This window comes from Microcaecilia unicolor, chromosome 5, assembly GCF_901765095.1.
Source record: "Microcaecilia unicolor chromosome 5, aMicUni1.1, whole genome shotgun sequence".
Lineage (NCBI taxonomy): Eukaryota > Metazoa > Chordata > Amphibia > Gymnophiona > Siphonopidae > Microcaecilia > Microcaecilia unicolor.
This window is the reverse complement of record NC_044035.1, coordinates 150,484,262-150,502,824: the sequence shown is the minus strand read 5'-3', so window position 1 is coordinate 150,502,824 and position 18,563 is coordinate 150,484,262. Positions and strand designations below refer to the sequence as shown.

The window sequence follows — 18,563 nt, the reverse complement described above, 5'->3', positions numbered from 1 at the left end:
CTGGCGTGGAGGCTCTGATGCCACTGTCTGATGCTGTCTACTGAAATGTGGATACACATTAAGGTACGGAGCAGGGAGGTGTTCTGAGACAGGAGGACAAATATGCCAGAGATGCGGGGCCCTGTGCGACCGGCCACCTGTTGCCCCGGCCTAAGACCCGGCCCTGTGCGGAAGCACTTACCATCTCCTATTCAGAAAGTGCTAGTGCTCCCGCATTAACTCTGTGTTACTGCATGTAATCCCTCATTATATTGGGGATTGCTAAACTGATGAGAGATCCCTCCTTCAGAGTCATGGGGAGGGGGGGAGGGGGGGAGGGAGTGAGCTAAGAGAGTGAGAAGCCCAGCCGTAATGGGAGTATTTATGGAAAAGGTTTCTGGTTATTGAATGACAGGGAGGGAGTGTTTGAGGTTGCTAAAAACTGTTGTTGTGCAGAGTACATGGTCTTCGGTTGCCTCTACCCCAAAAGAACCCGTGAGGAGAGAGGGTGTCCTGGATAGGCCCGGCAACCTAAGGCGTGGTTCAAGAGGGCATTTTTTGGCCAACTACATCAGTAAACTGTGAATTGTTAGGAGTGCTCCAGGTGGGTTGAAGGGTTAACCAACCCAGGAGCAGGAACAGAGAAGAGCCTGTGCCCAGCTCAGAAAGAAACTAAAACTTTGCTGTGACTCTGGATTCAAGTGCTGACCTGAAGAGCGTAGCTGCTGCCGGAACTTTTGGTGAGACCAAGGTTATACACACATTAAGTATAATGTGCCAGCTAACACGTCCACACCTACTCCCTGCCCGTGCAAGCCCCCAAATGAAAAATTAATCAAACGCAGGATTTCATGTGCAAAACAGGGAAAGTACTGCAAACGGCCTTTACGTGTTTGTGTGGTAGCCTGTTACCTCGCACTAATTGTGCATTTACGGAGTAAATTTGAAGGCCACCTTAAGTTAAGTGCCAACATTTGGGTGCTAAGCATTAATTCTATAATGGCAGTTCCGCACTGAATACCTGGGTATGAAAAGCCTGCAGCAGCTAGCGTTTGAATAATGGCTGACCACCACAAGTTGAATACCTCCCCTCTTAATAGATCTCTGAACTTTTTCCAGTTTCCTGAATCCTCTACCTGAATAATAGAGACCAAATTATTTTATGCCATAACTGCCTCAATTCATTTGGGAACAAAATAAATTTCACATAGAGAATTAAGGGCCCCTTTTGCTAAAGCTTAGCCACACTAAATGCTAAGAAGCCCACAGCTATAAAATGGGCTTCTTAGTATTTAGCATGTGCTAATTCCGTTAGCACATGCTAAGCTTTAGTAAAAGGGCCTCTATTAAAGCATATTACATTTATACCCATTTTCAAAAGAAAGAGGGGTTGTCTTGGATATTGCATAAAAGATTTTTCTAGCAGATGAGAATGCCCTATGCAACTAGAATCCAGGTTTAACAGAAGAGCTCGCAAAGAAGGGAGAAAACAACTAGTATGACATAACTTGAAACTTCTTACAGGTGTAATAATAGCCCTTTTTTTAGGCATTGAATATAAAAGAATCTTAAATTGCATCTGCAGGCTACAGAATTTGACCATTTCACACTTCAGAGACAAGGCAAACTTATTCTGGTGCGGAAGAATATTCTTAGATGCAAGGCTGATCGAATTTCAGTTTCGGTTTGGGATTTGGCACTGAAACCGGCCCAAAATCCAGGTTTGGGTTTCGGCCAAAGTGCCAGTGCATTTTCGTCTGAAACTGAAGCTCAAACTTCCACTTGCGTTCACTCTCCGCCCCCCCCCCCCCCCTCAGGCCCCTCAACACACCCTTAGGCCCTCCTCAGGCCTACCTTAAAAAGCCGTGGTGCTCTAGTGGCCTCTTCGGTGGCAGCAACAAAGCCCACTCATGCCTGCCCGGTGCTGCTGCTCAGTCAAAATGGCTGTGAAGACTGCTGCGGGAGGTCCTGGCTGTAATGGGACCTCCAGTGGTAGTCTTGCAAGGCTGCTGCAGGTAGTCCCATCAGCCATTTTGAAATTGGAACTGGCATAAGCTGGAGCAATCTCCAGTTGCTCCTGCTTGTGTCAGTTCCAGTTTCAAAATGGTTACCAGGAAGTCCTGCAGCAGTCTTGCAAGGCTACCACAGGAAGACTCAGCAGCCATTTTGACTGAGCAGCAGCCCTGGGCAGGAATCAGTGGGGTGCATTTTTGCCCCTGAAGGCCACTAGACCACCAGGGCTTCTTAAGGTAGACCCAGAGAGGGGCCTATGTGTGGCCCAGGGGTCTAGGTCTCTAATTGGGGGGGGGGGGCATGGCCCAGAGGGACCTGTCTTCTGCAGGGATAGGTGTGTCCTTCAACCAGGAAGCAGGCAGGGTGGGGCACACACAGTTTGGGATTTGTTTCCGGTTGACCCTCCCAGCGGCGAATTTTGGCTGCAGATTTGATTTGGTTGAAACCTGAACCACTGGTTTCAGTTGGCCTCTGTTCTCAGAAGTAGTTTGTTAAGTAATTGTCCTGTTTCATGTGAGACCTTGGGGTTAAAAAATTACAGATGTACTGTTTTTATCATTCATTCAAAATGTTTTATGTCTTTCACAGGAGCACATGAGCTAGTAAGAATGGACAGGTGAGGAATCATTGACCAAATGTTCATGTCTAATAGACCAACCAGATGCAAAACCTATCATGTACACTGGCTGGGTGTCTTTCGGTCTGAATCAGCAAGTTATTTGCTGCTTGACTCCTGTCTCACACTCTTTAAATATCTTCCTTTCATTTTCTATCAGTGCCTCTCTGTCTCAATTTCTGGATATCTTCCTCTTACTCAGTGGCCTTGCATTATACACTACTTATTCTTCTGTCCTTTTGCCAAAGCGCTCAGCTGGTGACTGGCTGATTGCCATGGATAAAGCCTGAGGTCCTTTCCTTTCCTTACTGTAATTACCAGGAATGGGTCTTAGGGGCCAATGATCAAAGTTCTGGCGCTATTCTGAATAACGCCATAAAAATATCACCGGAACAGCGCAGAAGAAAAATGCCCTAATACTCAAAACTAATGAGATGCAAATATAAGCACGCTCATAGCTTTGAGCATTAGGGAGTTTGGTGGAAGGATTGTGCATATGCGGCAGGAGGATTGTACGTTTGCACAGCAGAGTTCAGTGGTAAGCTCAGCTCCTGTGCGCATTGCGCCTGATAAAACCTGAATGTGAAGCCACACATTGATGTCTGTTTTCTGCAGCCTAAAGATAAGCATTTGTAATTTTTTTTGGATGCTTACATTTGCATACAAGTAACAGATGCCAATGTGTGCTTTGAGGTTTTTTTTTTTTTTTTAAAGCATGGCCCCTTTAAATTTAGATGCAGGACAAGAACGCCAACGTGTGCTTCACGTTCGGGTCTGCTGTTTCTTTTCTCACAACCAGCTCTCAAGGGCTTGCATGGGCTTCCCTCTGCTTCCAAAAGCAATCAAAACTGTAGGTTTTGCAGAAAGAATCATGAGAGAAGCATGAGAATCATGGGAAATCCTCTCTGCCAACACCCTAACGCCTGCTCAGACCTTGCATTATTTTTTACACTGGTAAGGCACCTTTGCTTAGGGCGTTCTTTTCTGATCATTGGGGAGGAATACAAAATGGCCTCATTTAAATGAGCTTGACTCTATTTGCATACTATCTGTGATAAGGCCTGGCGCACTCATTGTTTGCTCCTCACAGCTGGACCCCTTCTCTTTTCAATCTACACCTCCTCCCTGGGCTCGCTGATCTCATCTCATGGTTTCCAATATCATCTTTATGCCGACGACACCCAGTTTTATCTCTCCACACCAGACATCACTGCGGAAACCCCAGGCCAAAGTATCGGCCTGCTTATCTGACATTGCTGCCTGGATGTCCAACCGCCACCTGAAACTGAACATGGCCAAGACCGAGCTTCTTTCCACCCAAACCCACTTCTCCTCTCCCTCCACTCTCTATTTCAGTTGATAACACCCTCATCCTCCCCGTCTCATCTGCCGCAACCTCGGAGTCATCTTCGACTCCTCCCTCTCCTTCTCTGCGCATATCCAGCAGATAGCCAAGACCTGTCGCTTCTTTCTCTATAACATCAGCAAAATTCGCCCTTTCTCCTCTTGGAGCACACCACCCGAACACTCGTCCACTCTCTCATTACTCCCGCCTTGACTACTGCAACCTACTCCTCACTGGCCTCCCACTTAGCCACTCTATCCCCCCTCCAATCCGTTTAGAACTCTGCTGCACGTCTTATCTTCCGTCAGGACCGTTTATTGCCCATATCACCCCTCTCCTCAAGTCACTTCACTGGCTTCCAATCAGGTACCGCATCCAGTTCAAGCTTCTCCTACTTACCTACAAATGCACTCGACCTGCAGCCCCTCATTTACCTCTCTACCCTCATTTCCCCTTACGTTCCTACCCGAAACCTCCGCTCACAAGTCAAATCCTCCTCTCAGTACCCTTCTCCACCAACTGCCAACTCCAGGCTCCACCCTTTCTGCCTCGCCTCACCCTATGCTTGGGAATAAACTCCCTGAGCCCATACGTCAAGCCCCCTCCCTGCCCATCTTCAAATCCTTACTCAAACCCACCTCTCGATGTCGCCTTCGGCACTTAACCATTATCATCCATTGAGGAAATCTAGACTACCCCAACTTGACATTTCGTCCTTTAGATTGTAAGCTCCTTTGAGCAGGGACTGTCCTTCTTTGTTAAACTGTACAGCACTGCGTAACCCTAGTAGCGCTCTAGAAATGTTAAGTTTAGTAGTAGTAGTTGTAGTACATTTAAACACCAATGGGTAAAGAGATATAACTCTAAACAGATCAGTACTCCATTTAAAGTTAGACATATTTTCAGTGGTGGAAAATTGTAATAGTGCCATTTGAAAATATATGTCTAATTTTAAATGAATATTAATCTGTGTAAAGTTATATCTGTTTACTCATTGTTACTCATTGGCACTTAAACATATAACATCAGTGGCGTAGCTAGGGTAGTTGACAACCCAGGGCCGGTCATTTTTAACACCCCCCCCTCCAGATCCAGTACTAGGCATACCGAGAATACAAAACACTCAGGACCTATATGTAGAGCAATTATACCATACCATAAGCAGTAATTTGTATGAGTCACACAAGGAAAAGGAAAGCATCTTAAACACTACAGTGAACACTAGAACATCAATTCACCTATTGTAATACGAAAACAGACAGATTAGTACAGATCGTCGATCCTGCACAGTCAATGCCAACCGAAAGCCATGTCTTTTTCACAAACACAGATACACCCTAATCCACTATAGAATAAGTAATAATAAACTTTCTATTTAGACAAAAATTAAACTGAACACCCGAATGCCAGACTCTGCATACAATGCAACACCACAGAAAACAGAAAATGTCCCCTAGTACTTTGCAAAATATAAAGACAGCAGATGTAAATTTGAAAAAACTAACAAATACCAATCACCACTTTACAAATTAACAAATAGAATAAAACAAATACAGAAAATAAAATACCATTTTATTGGACTAATACATTTAGCTTCCAGAGGCCCAAAACCTCCTTCCTCAGGTCAATACAGTACAGTGCTGTTACAGTATCCTATCCTGACCTGAGGAAGGGGGTTTTGTTCTCTGAAAGTTGTCAAAATGTATTAAAATTAGTCCAATAAAAAGATTACCTTATTTACATGTTAAAGCAAAAAAATAAAAATATGTATTTTATTTACAGTTTGTTGTCTCTGGTTTCTGCTTTCCTCATCTTCTTTTCACAGTCTTCCTTCCATCCAGCATCTGTCTTCACTTTCTCTCTCTCTGCCATCCAGTGTCTGCCCTCTCTAATGTCCCTTCCATCACTGTCTGCTCTCTCCTCTCCCTTCCATCCACATCTGTCCTCTATTCTTTCTGCCCCTTCCATCCACCATCTGCCCCAGTCTGCCATCTCTCTCTCCCCCTTCCATCAACATCTGCCCTCTCTCTCCTTTCCATCCACATCTGCCCTCTATCTCTGCCCCTTCCATCCACCATTTACCCCAGTCTGCCCTCTTTCTCTCTCCCTCTTCCACCCACCATCTGCCCTTTCTCTCTGCCCCTTCAATCCGTTTACCCTCCCTCTCCCATCCATCCAGGGTCTGCCCTCCCTCACACTCTCCCCTTCCATCCAGGGTCTGTCCCCTCTCTGCCCCCTCTTTTCAGCCCCCAGTTCCAGCCCCCTTATTCCACCTGCCCCTAGTTCCAGCCCCAGCCCACATCTCCCACCTGCCCCCCTTTTCAGCCCCACTATCCCACCAGTCCCCAGCCCTTTCTTCCATTGAGTCCAGAGCTCAGCCCCCAGCCACTTCTCCCTGTCCCCTTTTCAGCCCCCAGTTCCAGCCCCCTTCATCCACCACATGCCTTGCATCCCCCTTTTTCAGCCCCAGACCCATTCTCCCATCTGCCCCAGGCATGGACCCATTTCCCTCCTGCCCCTTGTCAGACCCCAGTTCCAGCTTCAGACCCCTTTCTCCCCTCTGAGCACCCCCACCCCTCCCCAATCCCCTTCTTCCCTCTGAGCACCCCTCTGAGCTCCCCCATCCCTTCCCAATCCCCTTCTCCCCTCCGAGCACTCATCTGGGCTCCCCCACCCTCCCCAATCCCCTTCTCCCCTCTGAGCACCCATCTGAGCACCCCTCTGGGCTCCCCCACCCTCCCTCCCCAATCCCCTTCTCCCCTCTGAGCTCCCCTCTGGGATCCCCCACCCTCCCCAATCCCCTCTCTCCCCTCTGAACACCCCTCTGGGCTCCACCACCCCTTCCCAATCCCCTTCTCCCCTCTGAGCACCCATCTGGGCTCCCCCACCCTCCTCAATCCCCATCTCCCCTCTGAGAACCCATCTGGGCTCCCCACCCTCCCCAATCCCCTTCTCCCCTCTGAACACCCCCACCCCTTCTCCCATCTGAGCACTCCACTTCTCCCCTCTGAGCTCCCCCACCCCTTCTCCCCTCTGAGCTCCCCTTCTCCCATCTGACCCCCCCCCCCCGACCCGGTCCCGTCCCCCCTTGTGGAGAGCCGACAGAGCCCTCGTCTCCTGCCATCACCCTTCGTTTTTTTTAATCCATTGCAGCGACGCAGGCAGCGCTTCGCGTCTGCCCTGCGTGTGCTGTGAAGAGAGAAAATCACCTCGCTGGCATCGGCGGGCCTTCCCTCGTTGTGTCCCGCCCTCAAGGAAATAGGAATTTACCTCAGAAGAGGGCGGGACACAACGAGGGAAGGCCCGCTGACGCCAGCGAGGTGATTTTCTCTCTTCACAGCACACGCAGGGCAGACGCGAAGCGCTGCCTGCGTCGCTGCAATGGATTTTAAAAAAAACGAAGGGTGAAGGCAGGAGACGAGGGCTGTCCAGAGCACCCCCCCCCCCCACCCGCTGACACTCGGGGCGGACCGCCCCCACTGCCCCGCCCTTCCTACGCCACTGTATAACATACATTTCAGTGGCTGAATTTGCTGCTGAATGCAAACATTCTTCCTGTTCTCGCTCCACCTGAAACCACACTCCTTTTCTAAATGTATTACTTTGGCTATTTGATGATCTAAATGGCTACCAGTTATCTCCCTAATTCTATAATCTTAGGGATAAATATTCAACCTTCGGCGGTCAGCATTTTTTTGACTTGCGGCGGCATTATGCCTGGATATTTAATGTCTGGTCATGTCTGAGCACCGACATTGAATATCCAGTACTGTGCGGCCAGCTGTCGCATATGCTGTTAAGTGCGATATTCAGTACGTTAACTGATAAGTTAAATAGGACAAAGATAGGACTGAGTATTATGTGATCCAATTTGTCCAGTTAACTTAAGCGGTTAATTTCTTAATATTGGTATTTAACTGTGTAAATGCTGATTCTGTCCCAGGATTGCCCAAAAAATTGCCAGCTATGGCTTTAGTGCTTATTGCTGATATTCAGCGACACTAACCAGTTACATCCAAGGCCGGCTTAACCACTGGATCAGGTGGGGCTCTAGCCCAGGTTTCCAGGAATTAGGGGCACCAAAATATCCAACCATCTGCTGTATAGGTTAAGCCTTTTCTCCTCCACCTCCTGGTCCAGTCTCTCAGGGCCCACGTTAGGGGTGGGTAAACAGGACAATTGCCCTGAGCCCCCATGACACTGCCTGAAGTTGAAAGAGGGACAATCTGCAAGCAAGCTTGTGGGCCTCCTCCCTAGCATCTGCCCTAGGCCCCGTTGGGTCCAGCACTGCTTCCTCACCTCTCTCACTGCCCCGCGGTCGGTCCTGTAAATTTTATGTTGGTTGCTGGTTGTGACAGCGGCAGTATAACAGGCTGCCTTCATCCAGCCCCTGGGTCTTTCCTCCTCTGCTGCTTCCTACCTCCTCTGATACAATTTCCTCCTGATGGGATATCATTTTGCTGCTGCTGCCGCCGCCTGTGACTAACGTACACTTTAGAGGACCGCAGGGGAGTGAGTGGTGAAGGAGCAATGCTGGACCCGCGGGAAGGGGGACAAATACCGGCCCAAGGGAGGGAGAGATGCCGAAGCTGTGGGAAGGGAGGGGACACCAGAATGGGGGGCGCCACCAAAACAATTTGGTGCAGGGCACCACTATCCCTTGAGCTGGTCCTGGTTACATGCCACTGAATATCAGCGGATAGACCCGCACAAGCAATTTAACCAGCCAGGATCTTCTATCTGGTTAAATCACTTTGAATATCGACTCCTTAGCACCTAAATGTAAGCACCATTTTGCACTCTATGATTACAGAATATGAGCACTTACAGGATTTTGATTCAGACCAAATCCAATTCAGAACGAAAAAAGTCAAACTTTAACTTTATAACTCAGGAAAAAGGGACAACTTTATTTCAAATGAGAATGAGCTGCATGGATGCGGACAGTGATGGGAGAAGAACTCAAGTCTGCTGTGGCTCTGACCCTTATTGTGTTTCATTGCAGTGAAGCCAGAGGAATTGAAAACCCTGTCTTTGATGAGGCTACGCATGTAAATGCGGAGCATAAGCCTCAGCTGAACTATACAGCAAGCCGCCACCAGTCAGATTCGGGACGTCACCTCCTCTCAGAACCCAATACTCCACTGTCTCCCCCAGGTACTGGGGACTGCTTCTTCCCATCACTGGGTGAGTCTCTGAGGTTTGGGCCAGGTTAAATGCCTTGAGGGACTGAAATAATCATAAGGCCTCCATGAAACTCAGAATCCAGATATTTGTGGAAAAGAATGACATTTTTCATTGGAAAAGCATGATAAACACCTGAATTTTGAAGCAGGGGACATTAGTGCTCTGTTCTCATACCACTATTAAAACCAAGGGGGCAATTCTATTAGTCATGCAAATGCAGCAAGGCATTTAACTATTCTATAAATTGCATGCATAAGTGGTAGCCCTGCTCACTGCCCCCCCCCCCCCCCCCGGCTCCTTCCATATGAATACCCCCTTTGCATTTAAGCATGCCCTTACAGATCAGCGTCTCATTGCTCCGCTGCCACTTGTGCAGGTATATGCACACTTACTCGTGAAAGTGACAGTATTCTGCCCATCTGTGCACTCACGGTGGCATGTGAATGTAAGTGCCCTTCATATACTTCTGTGGTGATATAAGGTATACACAGCATTGCACAGATACCCATAAGAAATAGTCCTTCTTCCATGGACCTAACAATCTAGCAAAAATAGACAAATCAGACAAATAGGTACTTTTGGTAGGCAGCGATAAGATTTAAGGTAAGAAAGATGCTATGCTATGCGGTACTTATATTCTGCTAAAATTCAATTGGTTTCGAAGCGGATAACACAGAAAGAGATCCCACATATTAGGAGAATTACATTCTATCTTCATCATCTCATAAAGAAAATCAAACTTTTTCAGAAAATAGATACGTCTTTAAAGCTTTTTGAAAGGCAAAATATATCTGAATTTTCTGGTCCAAGTTTTCACTCCCTGGTACAAAAAAGAAGATTCTACATAAGATTTCTTACGAATCTTCCTAACAGATGGATAATTTAACTTTAAACAACGTTCCATTCGAGCCAAACAAAACGATGACAAGAAATTAAAATAATGGACTAAACGGCTGGAATTATCTCCATATAAACCAGAAAACAGGAAGCCAATACAAATCATACAACAGAGGAGTAGCTCTCTCATATCTACCCAATCCACAAATCAATCTCGCCACTGTATTCTGTAAAAACTGCTTTCTCTAACTTAATTGTGAACCCTCCATATAGTGAGCTACAATAATCCAAATGTGAGAGAAGAATGGCTTGTGCCACTTCTAAAACTATACAGATGTAACATAGACCGTACTGCCCTCAATTATCTTAGCCTGAAAAATATTTTTTCCTTAATGCTTTCAATTGTAATTCAAAGAACAAGGTTATTAGGTGGAGTTTATAATTGATGATAGTGACTATTTTGCTTAACTGGGTAAAGAATGAGAAGTAAAACTCCACTTGAAAGAGAAGAATCAGCCCCTGCACCTCTCTTTTACAGAGCCAAGGGAAGGAGTTAACTCCTGCACTTCCAGCCATTTCATATTATATCTTTGCTGTTGCTCCTGCTGATTTTATTGGGGCTTATTCAAAGTGTAACTCAAGAATATCAGTTCCTGGGTAATAGTATGCAAGCAAGAGAATCAAGATATTCAACAATAAATTACCACAGTCCCTACTTTAGAGTAATTTGAAAGGTAAAGCACATTCACATTTCCTAGAGAGAGCATTTCTGCCAGGTACTTGTGACCTGGGCCCAGATGCATTAAACCTAAAAACATCGTTTTTAAACTAGTTCTAGCCAGGTTAGCGAGCAAGGAGTAAAACGAGATATTCACAAAAGGGTTCTCTGAGCTCTTTTCCTATCATGGTGAGCTAATTACTATACAGATGTGCATGCAAAACAATACACAACCATTTTCTGACCCGATGCACAGAAACAGTCCATACCTTTACCGTGGAAAATTTAAGAGGAGGTCTAGGGCTGTTGGGCCTGACAGCTCCAGATCTCCCATTAAATTTGAGTGAGCTTCACACACCAAAATATCAGGACAGATGGGAGGAAAGGATCCTGCTTCAGCTGTTATGAGTAGAGCTGCCAGTTTTCCCCCTAATTCCGACTGATTTTGCTTTCTGAACCAGTCACCAACAGATCAGGGCTTGTATCTAGGATCTCCCTATCCCTTTGAGCTGCTCTCTAGTCTGTACCTCTTGTTTGCTCCTGGACTCCCGGGACACAGCCGCCGGTGGCAGTCTAGCACTTTCTTGCTCAAATCCAGCTGAGCCCATGGTCTTGCGGATCAGAGCAAGAAAGCCCTAGGGAGCTGCTTGTGCTCAGAGCTCTGGTGAGAGGAGAACCAGGAGGATAGACCTGCTGTTGCTACAATTCCAACCTTTACTGGTGCCCCTAATGGCAGGCTCCTGGCATCAGCGAACTGCAGCAGTATTTGAAAAGAAAAAAAAGCTACGCTGGCTTCCATACACGCAGCTTGTCTGCGTGTATGAGAAACGTCTGTAGCATGCACAGAGCAGCCACGCTCATGCTCAGCTGGCCGACTGGCTTCCCAGCATGCAAATGAGCTGGGTTACAAAAGCAATGAGCAGCTCATTTGCATGTGATTCTCTTTGAAAATCCCTCTGTATTTCCAAGTCAGTAATATTTACCGATTTGGAAATACAGAAGGATTCTTAACGGGGACTTTTGTGCATCTGGGCCCTGGCTTGGCCACTGTTGGAAACAGTATACTGGGCTAGATGGACCATTGGTCTGACCCAGTATGGCTGTTCTTATGTTCTAGGAAGGTGTTTTCTGATTCTGCCAGTAGGAGGTAGTGCAGAACCCTAGTAAGACTAAAGTCAATTCAAAAACTAAAATTTTGAGCTTCTTAATAGAAGGAAGATGTGATATAGAGGTGGGAGAAACCCTTGTGCCGGAAGTACTAGTTTGTAAAACTGTAAACTTTTTGCCTGTCTTCTGTGGAAGCAGAATTTTACAGCAGTGACTTCCATATAGAGCAGAAAATATTTCTGAGAACAAAGACCAAAGGTCAATCGATCCCAGCATCCTGTCCACGACAACGGCCAATCCAGGCCAAGGGCACCTGGCAAGCTTCCCAAACGTACAAACATTCTATACATGTTATTCCTGGAATTGTGGATTTTTCCCAAGTCCATTTAGTAGTGGTTTATGGACTTGTCCTTTAGGAAACCGTCTAACCCCTTTTTAAACTCTGCTAAGCTAACTGCCTTCACCACGTTCTCCAGCAACGAATTCCAGAGTTTAGTTATGCGTTGGGTGAAGAAACATTTTCTCCTATTTGTTTTAAATTTACTACAATGTAGTTTCATTGCTTGCCCCCTAGTCCTAGTATTTTTGGAAAGCGTGAACAGACGCTTCACATCCACCTGTTCCACTCCACTCATTATTTTATATACCTCTATCATGTCTCCCCTCAGCCATCTCTTCTCCAAACTGAAAAGACCTAGCCTCCTTAGTCTTTTTTCATAGGGAAGTCATCCCATTCCCGCTATCATTTTAGTCGCCCTTCGCTGCACCTTTTCCAATTCTACTATCCTGCTTATAATCGAAATAGAAAAACGCCTATATTGTGACCCAAATCGGGAGATAGACGTTTATCTCACAAAAACGAATAAAGCGGTATAATCGAAAGCCGAATTTGGACGTTTTCAACTGCACTCCGTCGCGGATGCGGACAAAGTTGATGGGGGCGTGTCGAAGGCATGGTGAAGACGGAACTGGGGTTATCGGGCGATCAGAGATGGGCGCCTTTCGCCGATAATGGAAAACAAATATGCGTTTTTAGCGAGAATTTAGGGCACTTTTCCTGGACCCTGTTTTTCCATGAATGAGGCCCCAAAAAGTGCCCTAAATGACCAGATGACCACTGGAGGGAATCGGGGATGGCCTCCCCTGACTCCCCCAGTGGTCACAAACCCCCTCCCACCACAAAATATGCCGTTTCACAACTTTTTATTTTCACCCTCAAATGTCATACTCACCTCCCTGGCAGCAGTATGCAGGTCACTGGAGCAGTTATTAGGGGGTGCAGTGGACTTCAGACAGGTGGACCCAGGCACATCCCCCCCCCCCCACCTGTTACACTTGTGCTGGTAAATGGGAGCCCTCCAAACCGCCCCCTAAACCCACTGTACCCACATGTAGGTGCCCTCCTTCACCCCTTAGGGCTATAGTAATGGTGTAGACTTGTGGGCAGTGGGTTTTGAGGGGGATTTGGGGGGCTCAACACCCAAGGGAAGGGAGATATGCACCTGGGAGCTGTTTTACCTTGTTTTTGTTTTTAAAAGTGCCCCCTAGGGTGCCCGGTTGGTGTCCTGGCATGTGAGGGGGACCAGTGCACTACAAATCCTGGCCCCTCCCACGAATAAATGTCTTGGAGTTATTCGTTTTTGAGCTGGGCGCTTTCGGTTTCCATTATCGCTGAAAAACAAAAACGCCCAGCTCAAAAAAAGATAAACATCCATATTTTTCGAAAATACGCTTCGGTCCGCCCCTTCACGGACCCGTTCTCGGAGATAAACCCCAATGGAGATAGACGTTTCCGTTCGATTATGCCCCTCCACATCTTTCTTGAGATATGGTGACCAGAATTGAACACAATACTCAAGGTGCGGTCGAAACATGGAGCTATACAACGGCATTATAACATCCTCACACCTGTTTTCCATACCTTTCCTAATAATACCTAACATTCTATTCGCTTTCCTAGCCACAGCAGCACACTGAGCAGAAGGTTTCAGCGTATTATCGACGACGACACCCAGATCCCTTTCTTCGTCCGTAACTCCTAACGTGGAACCTTGCATGATGTAGCTATAATTCGGGTTCTTTTTTCCCCACACGCATCACCTTGCACTTGCTCACATTAAACGTCATCTGCCATCTAGCCGCCCAGTCTCCCAGTCTCGTAAGGTCCTTCTGTAATTTTTCACAATCCTGTCGCGAGTTAACGACTTTGAATAACTTTGTGTCATCAGCAAATTTAATTACCTCGCTAGTTACTCCCATCTCTAAATCATTTATAAATCTATTAAAAAGCAGCGGTCCTAGCACAGACCCCTGAGGAACCCCACTAACTACCCTTCTCCATTGTGAATACTGCCCATTTAACCCCACTCTCTGTTTCCTATCCTTCAACCAGTTTTTAATCCACAATAGGACATTTTCTCCTATCCCATGACCCTCCAATTTCCTCTGTAGCCTTTCATGAGGTACCTTGTCAAATGCCTTTTGAAAATCCAGATACACAATATCAACCGGCTCCCCTTTGTCCACATGTTTGTTTACTCCTTCAAAGAATTGAAGTAAATTGGTCAGGTAAGATTTCCCCACACAAAAGCTGTGCTGACTCGGTCTCAGTAATCCATGTCCTCGGATGTGCTCTGTAATTTTGTTTTTGATAATAGCCTCTACCATTTTCCCCGGCACCGACGTCAGACTCACCGGTCTATAATTTCACAGATCTCCCCTGGAACCTTTTTTAAACAGACATCTTGAGGTGCACCCTGTGAATACAAAAATGTTGTGCTGGAGTCTAATTACCAACCAGGTATTCTAAGGTGGGCAAAAGTAACAGCAGTCTAGCACAAGAGGTTATCACGCAGCACCAAGTCTCCCAGGCACTCTGATTGAGCCCCTGAAAGGACTCTTATCTGCTCTAGCTCCAGGGTCTTCCTCTATAAACTGAAAAACCTGTGAATTTTACAGCAATAAGGAAGTTTATGCTTCACTCATAACAGGAAAGAAAGCTAATTAATTATAATACTTCTTTATTCAACTGCCAGGTAAACTGTTTTGATTCACATAATGCAGCTGTAAATACACCGTAGATGCTTTCTGCTTCTATTTTATTTGCAGGTAAAAGATTTTGTTTTAGGAACCATATATTGTGTTCTGTGTGATAACTGATTTCCAGAGCTGAAGTGGTTAAGAGTGTTCCTGTTCTACAGAGGGCCTTAAAACTTAGTATTTCCCCTTTTAGAAAAAAACCCCTGTATTAACTTGTTTTTCTGAGTGCCTGAATGAGCTGATGTATGAAGATATTTTACAAAGGTAGTAAGCAGAGAAAAATGTTATTTACATCTATATTTCATGGTCGTCCAAGTGCTCGTCAGGGATGTCCATTTTTTTTCCATTATGGGTCGAGGACATCCATGTGTAAGGCACGCCCCCAAGTCCCGCCTTCGCTACGCCTCCGATACGCCCCCTTGAACTTTGGCCATCCCTGCAACGGAAAGCAGTTGGGGACGTCCAAAATCAGCTTTCGATTCCGATTTGTACAACCCTGGGAGAAGGACGCCCATCTTCCAATTTGTGTCAAAAGATGGGCATCCTTCTCTTTCGAAAATGAGCCTGAAAGTCAACTGGACGCTGGTTTGAATATTGGTTGGTGCCCTGTTGACCTCTAGTGCCTGGCCTAGTGTCCTGCCACCCCTGTCTCCCTGGTAACCCTCCCTAGCCAAGGAAACCCCCTCCCCCATTGGATACCCTGCCTCCCCCATCCCTAACCCCCCCCCCAGAACTGCAAGCCCCCCCCCCTCAATGGTAGCAGGCTTACCTACTCATTGCCCCACTGGGGAAATGGGTAGGAGCGATGCCCACTTGCTCCTGCCCATTGTGGCAGCCTTTCTAAAATGGCTAACCTCTAGTAGCAGCTTTGACGTACTTTGAAGGAATTAGCTTTGGATATTCAATGCCAGTGGCCAGGGGCTGGTTTGTTGCTAATCCTCTTTCTGTATTTTGCAGCCCATAGTGGGCTTCCTTTCATTTACTGCACAGGAATCGCTAGCTTGGCTTTGTAAAAGTGGCCCTGAAAAAGGTTTACACTATATCGAAATCCAAAGTCCACTCTAATATTGCAAGTAAAACCAACAACTGTTTCTGAAATGCTCTTTTCTTTTTCCACCCCTCAGAGCCTGTGCCAGATTCCCCAAATCTCAGAAATGTATGAAAAATAAAAAGAGGAGACAAAACATCAGCTGTTCTGTGAGTGAAGCTTCTAATCATTATCTGCATCAACATTTTGAAGTAATGCTAAAGAAACTATGGCCATCAGTGAGCGGCACAGAACCCATATGTTATTTTTAACAGCAATTCACAAGGCAATACAAAACAAGGAAAGAACATTTCATGAGAAAAAGTAAAATAGAACCAATGGATTTTTTTTCTAAGATGCCATTTCTGTGAAAAAAACAGATTTAAAAAAAAAATCTGAATTGTACTTATTGCGTCGACAAAAGCCTTTCTTATTGCAGTTCAGGAGAGCTGCTCTGCTATCACATAAGGCCAAGAAATAACTCAAATAACTTTTAACTTCATGAACTTTATGCTTCATAAGATGGGAAAAATGTGCAGCATTCGCAGTTCCTCCTCTAAGGGCAAGAATTCCTTCCTGATGTTCCAATATCAGAAGGGCAGGGGGAGAAGAAAATTATACTCTTGGCTGATGGGATTGAATTTTCTATTAGGCTGGCTTCAGTTTATATGTAACTATTAGCAATTTCTTACCTACAGTGTGCCAGCTTACAAAAAGCTCCGAAAGATCTCCTAGCTTAAGACACTGAAAGAGTTCATGCTGAAGTCACTTACAAGAATTGGTGGCCAGAGGCTACCGAAAAGAGAGCAAACAAGAGCGTGTGAGAGAAATCATACCATGAAAAAATGAATTACTGTACAAGATAAAGCCTCAACTGGACCACTCCTTAACCATCTATCCCCAATCAAAGGGATTGGGGGGTGGGGAGAATAGGATGGTCAACTGTTCTCATAAGGAGGGACAGTCCCTCATTGTCATATTTATTCACCATCCCTGCTAAAAGGTTCATCCAGGGTTTTATCACATCTCTCATTATCACTTGCCGGTGTGCCAAAAATCTTCAGACTGCTACTACTGTTCTTATCTTACAGATTCCAAAGTGTTGCTTGAAACAGATGTTGAAAGTTGGCCACCCTAAATATAAAGCATATAGGGCTCGATTCTATATATGGTGCCTAAAATTAACTCATGGTAGACAATTGCACCTAAGCGTATTATACATACCACATGTAAATCTACACGTGGTATTTAGAATACGTTTAGGCGTAGTTCATGCAACTAAAGCTATGTGCATCCATTTACACTAACGTAAAGCTGGTGTAAATCCCTGCACATAGATTTACGCACACTGGCCCATATGTTATAACAATGCTCGTAGATTTTGGAACGCCCACAAAATGCCCATTTTTGCCTGCGCACATTAGAATTTAGGTGCAGTATATTACAGAATACACTTAGGAATGTACTGTGTAAATTCAAATTTTTGCCAATTATTGCTCATTATTGCTTAAGAGCTGTTAACAATGCTTAACAGCTTGTTAACACAATTAATCTACGCGTGTAGTTATAGAATACACCTAGATTTACGTGTGATTCTAGGCATGCTATATAGAATCCGAGGGATAAGGGTTATGATCTTAAAAGGCAATGGAACAAAAATGGGTATTTATAAGATTTTGCTTTGTTTTATTGACGAAAGACTCAATAAGCTGTATCAATACTACACTGTGTTGCTTGTCCAGCAAAGCTTATAGCTGCATTCTTTGATCATAGCTTTGATTTGTACAGATAGGGTCCTGCTGTATTGAACGATGGTTTTCAACCCAGTCCTCAGGGACCACCTGGCCAGTTGGGTTTTTAGGCTACAATAAATATACATGAAAGATAGTTGTCTTAGGTTGATGAAAGATATTTACAATTTAGTGCCTTTTTAAATGAGGCTAATTTGTAATTTTTTATTATAGTGGAGGAGTAGCCTAGTGGTTAGTGCAGTGGACTTTGATCCTGGGGAACTGAGTTCGATTCCCACTGCAGCTTCTTGTGACTCTGGGCAAGTCACTTAACCCTCCATTGCCCCTGGTACAAAATAAGGAGTGGAGGAGTGGCCTAATGGTTAGAGTGGTGGACTTTGGTCCTGGGGAACTGGGTTTGATTCCCACTGCAGGCACAGGCAGCTCCTTGTGACTCTGGGCAAGTCACTTAACCCTCCATTGCCCCAGGTACAAATAAGTACCTAAGCCGCATTGAGCCTGCCATGAGTGGGAAAGCATGGGGTACAAATAAAAAAAAAATAAGTACCTGAATATATGTAAACCGCTTTCGATGTAGTTGCAAAAAAAAAAAAACCTCAGAAAGGCGGTATATCAAGTCCCATTTCCCATTATATAATACTAGTAAAAAAAGGCCTGTTTCTGACACAAATGAAACGGGCGCTAGCAAGGTTTTCCTCAGCTCCCCTGCAGCCACCCACCCATGTCCAGCGACCCTCCTCTCCCCCTGCGGCCACTGCAGCCACCCAAGTACAGCGACCCTCCTCTCTCCCCTGCCCCCCTCCAGCCACCCATTTCCAGCGATCCTCCTCTGGATATGGATCAGCTGTGAGGTATGTTCCCCCCCCCCCCCCCCCCCCCGGGTTCTGCAGTTGACATCATAATGGCTACGGTAATGTCAGCCTGATCTACGGAGCCTAGCAGAC

At 45.8% G+C, this 18,563-nt stretch overlaps 2 protein-coding genes across 2 annotated transcripts in view; one reads left to right on the top strand and one right to left on the bottom strand.

The window, feature by feature from the left end:
* The window catches only part of VSIR (V-set immunoregulatory receptor), a 101,414-nt gene extending 84,097 nt beyond the window's left edge, over positions 1-17,317 (top strand). The window contains exons 5-7 of the mRNA XM_030203417.1: positions 2,581-2,608; positions 8,959-9,140; positions 15,966-17,317. Coding sequence (XP_030059277.1) covers positions 2,581-2,608; positions 8,959-9,140; positions 15,966-16,003 — 248 coding nt within the window. The 3' untranslated portion in view covers positions 16,004-17,317. The remainder of the gene's footprint in view (positions 1-2,580; positions 2,609-8,958; positions 9,141-15,965) is intronic.
* CDH23 (cadherin related 23) overlaps positions 1-18,563 on the bottom strand; it is a 1,475,307-nt gene that overhangs the window by 347,337 nt on the left and 1,109,407 nt on the right. The window lies entirely within an intron of this gene.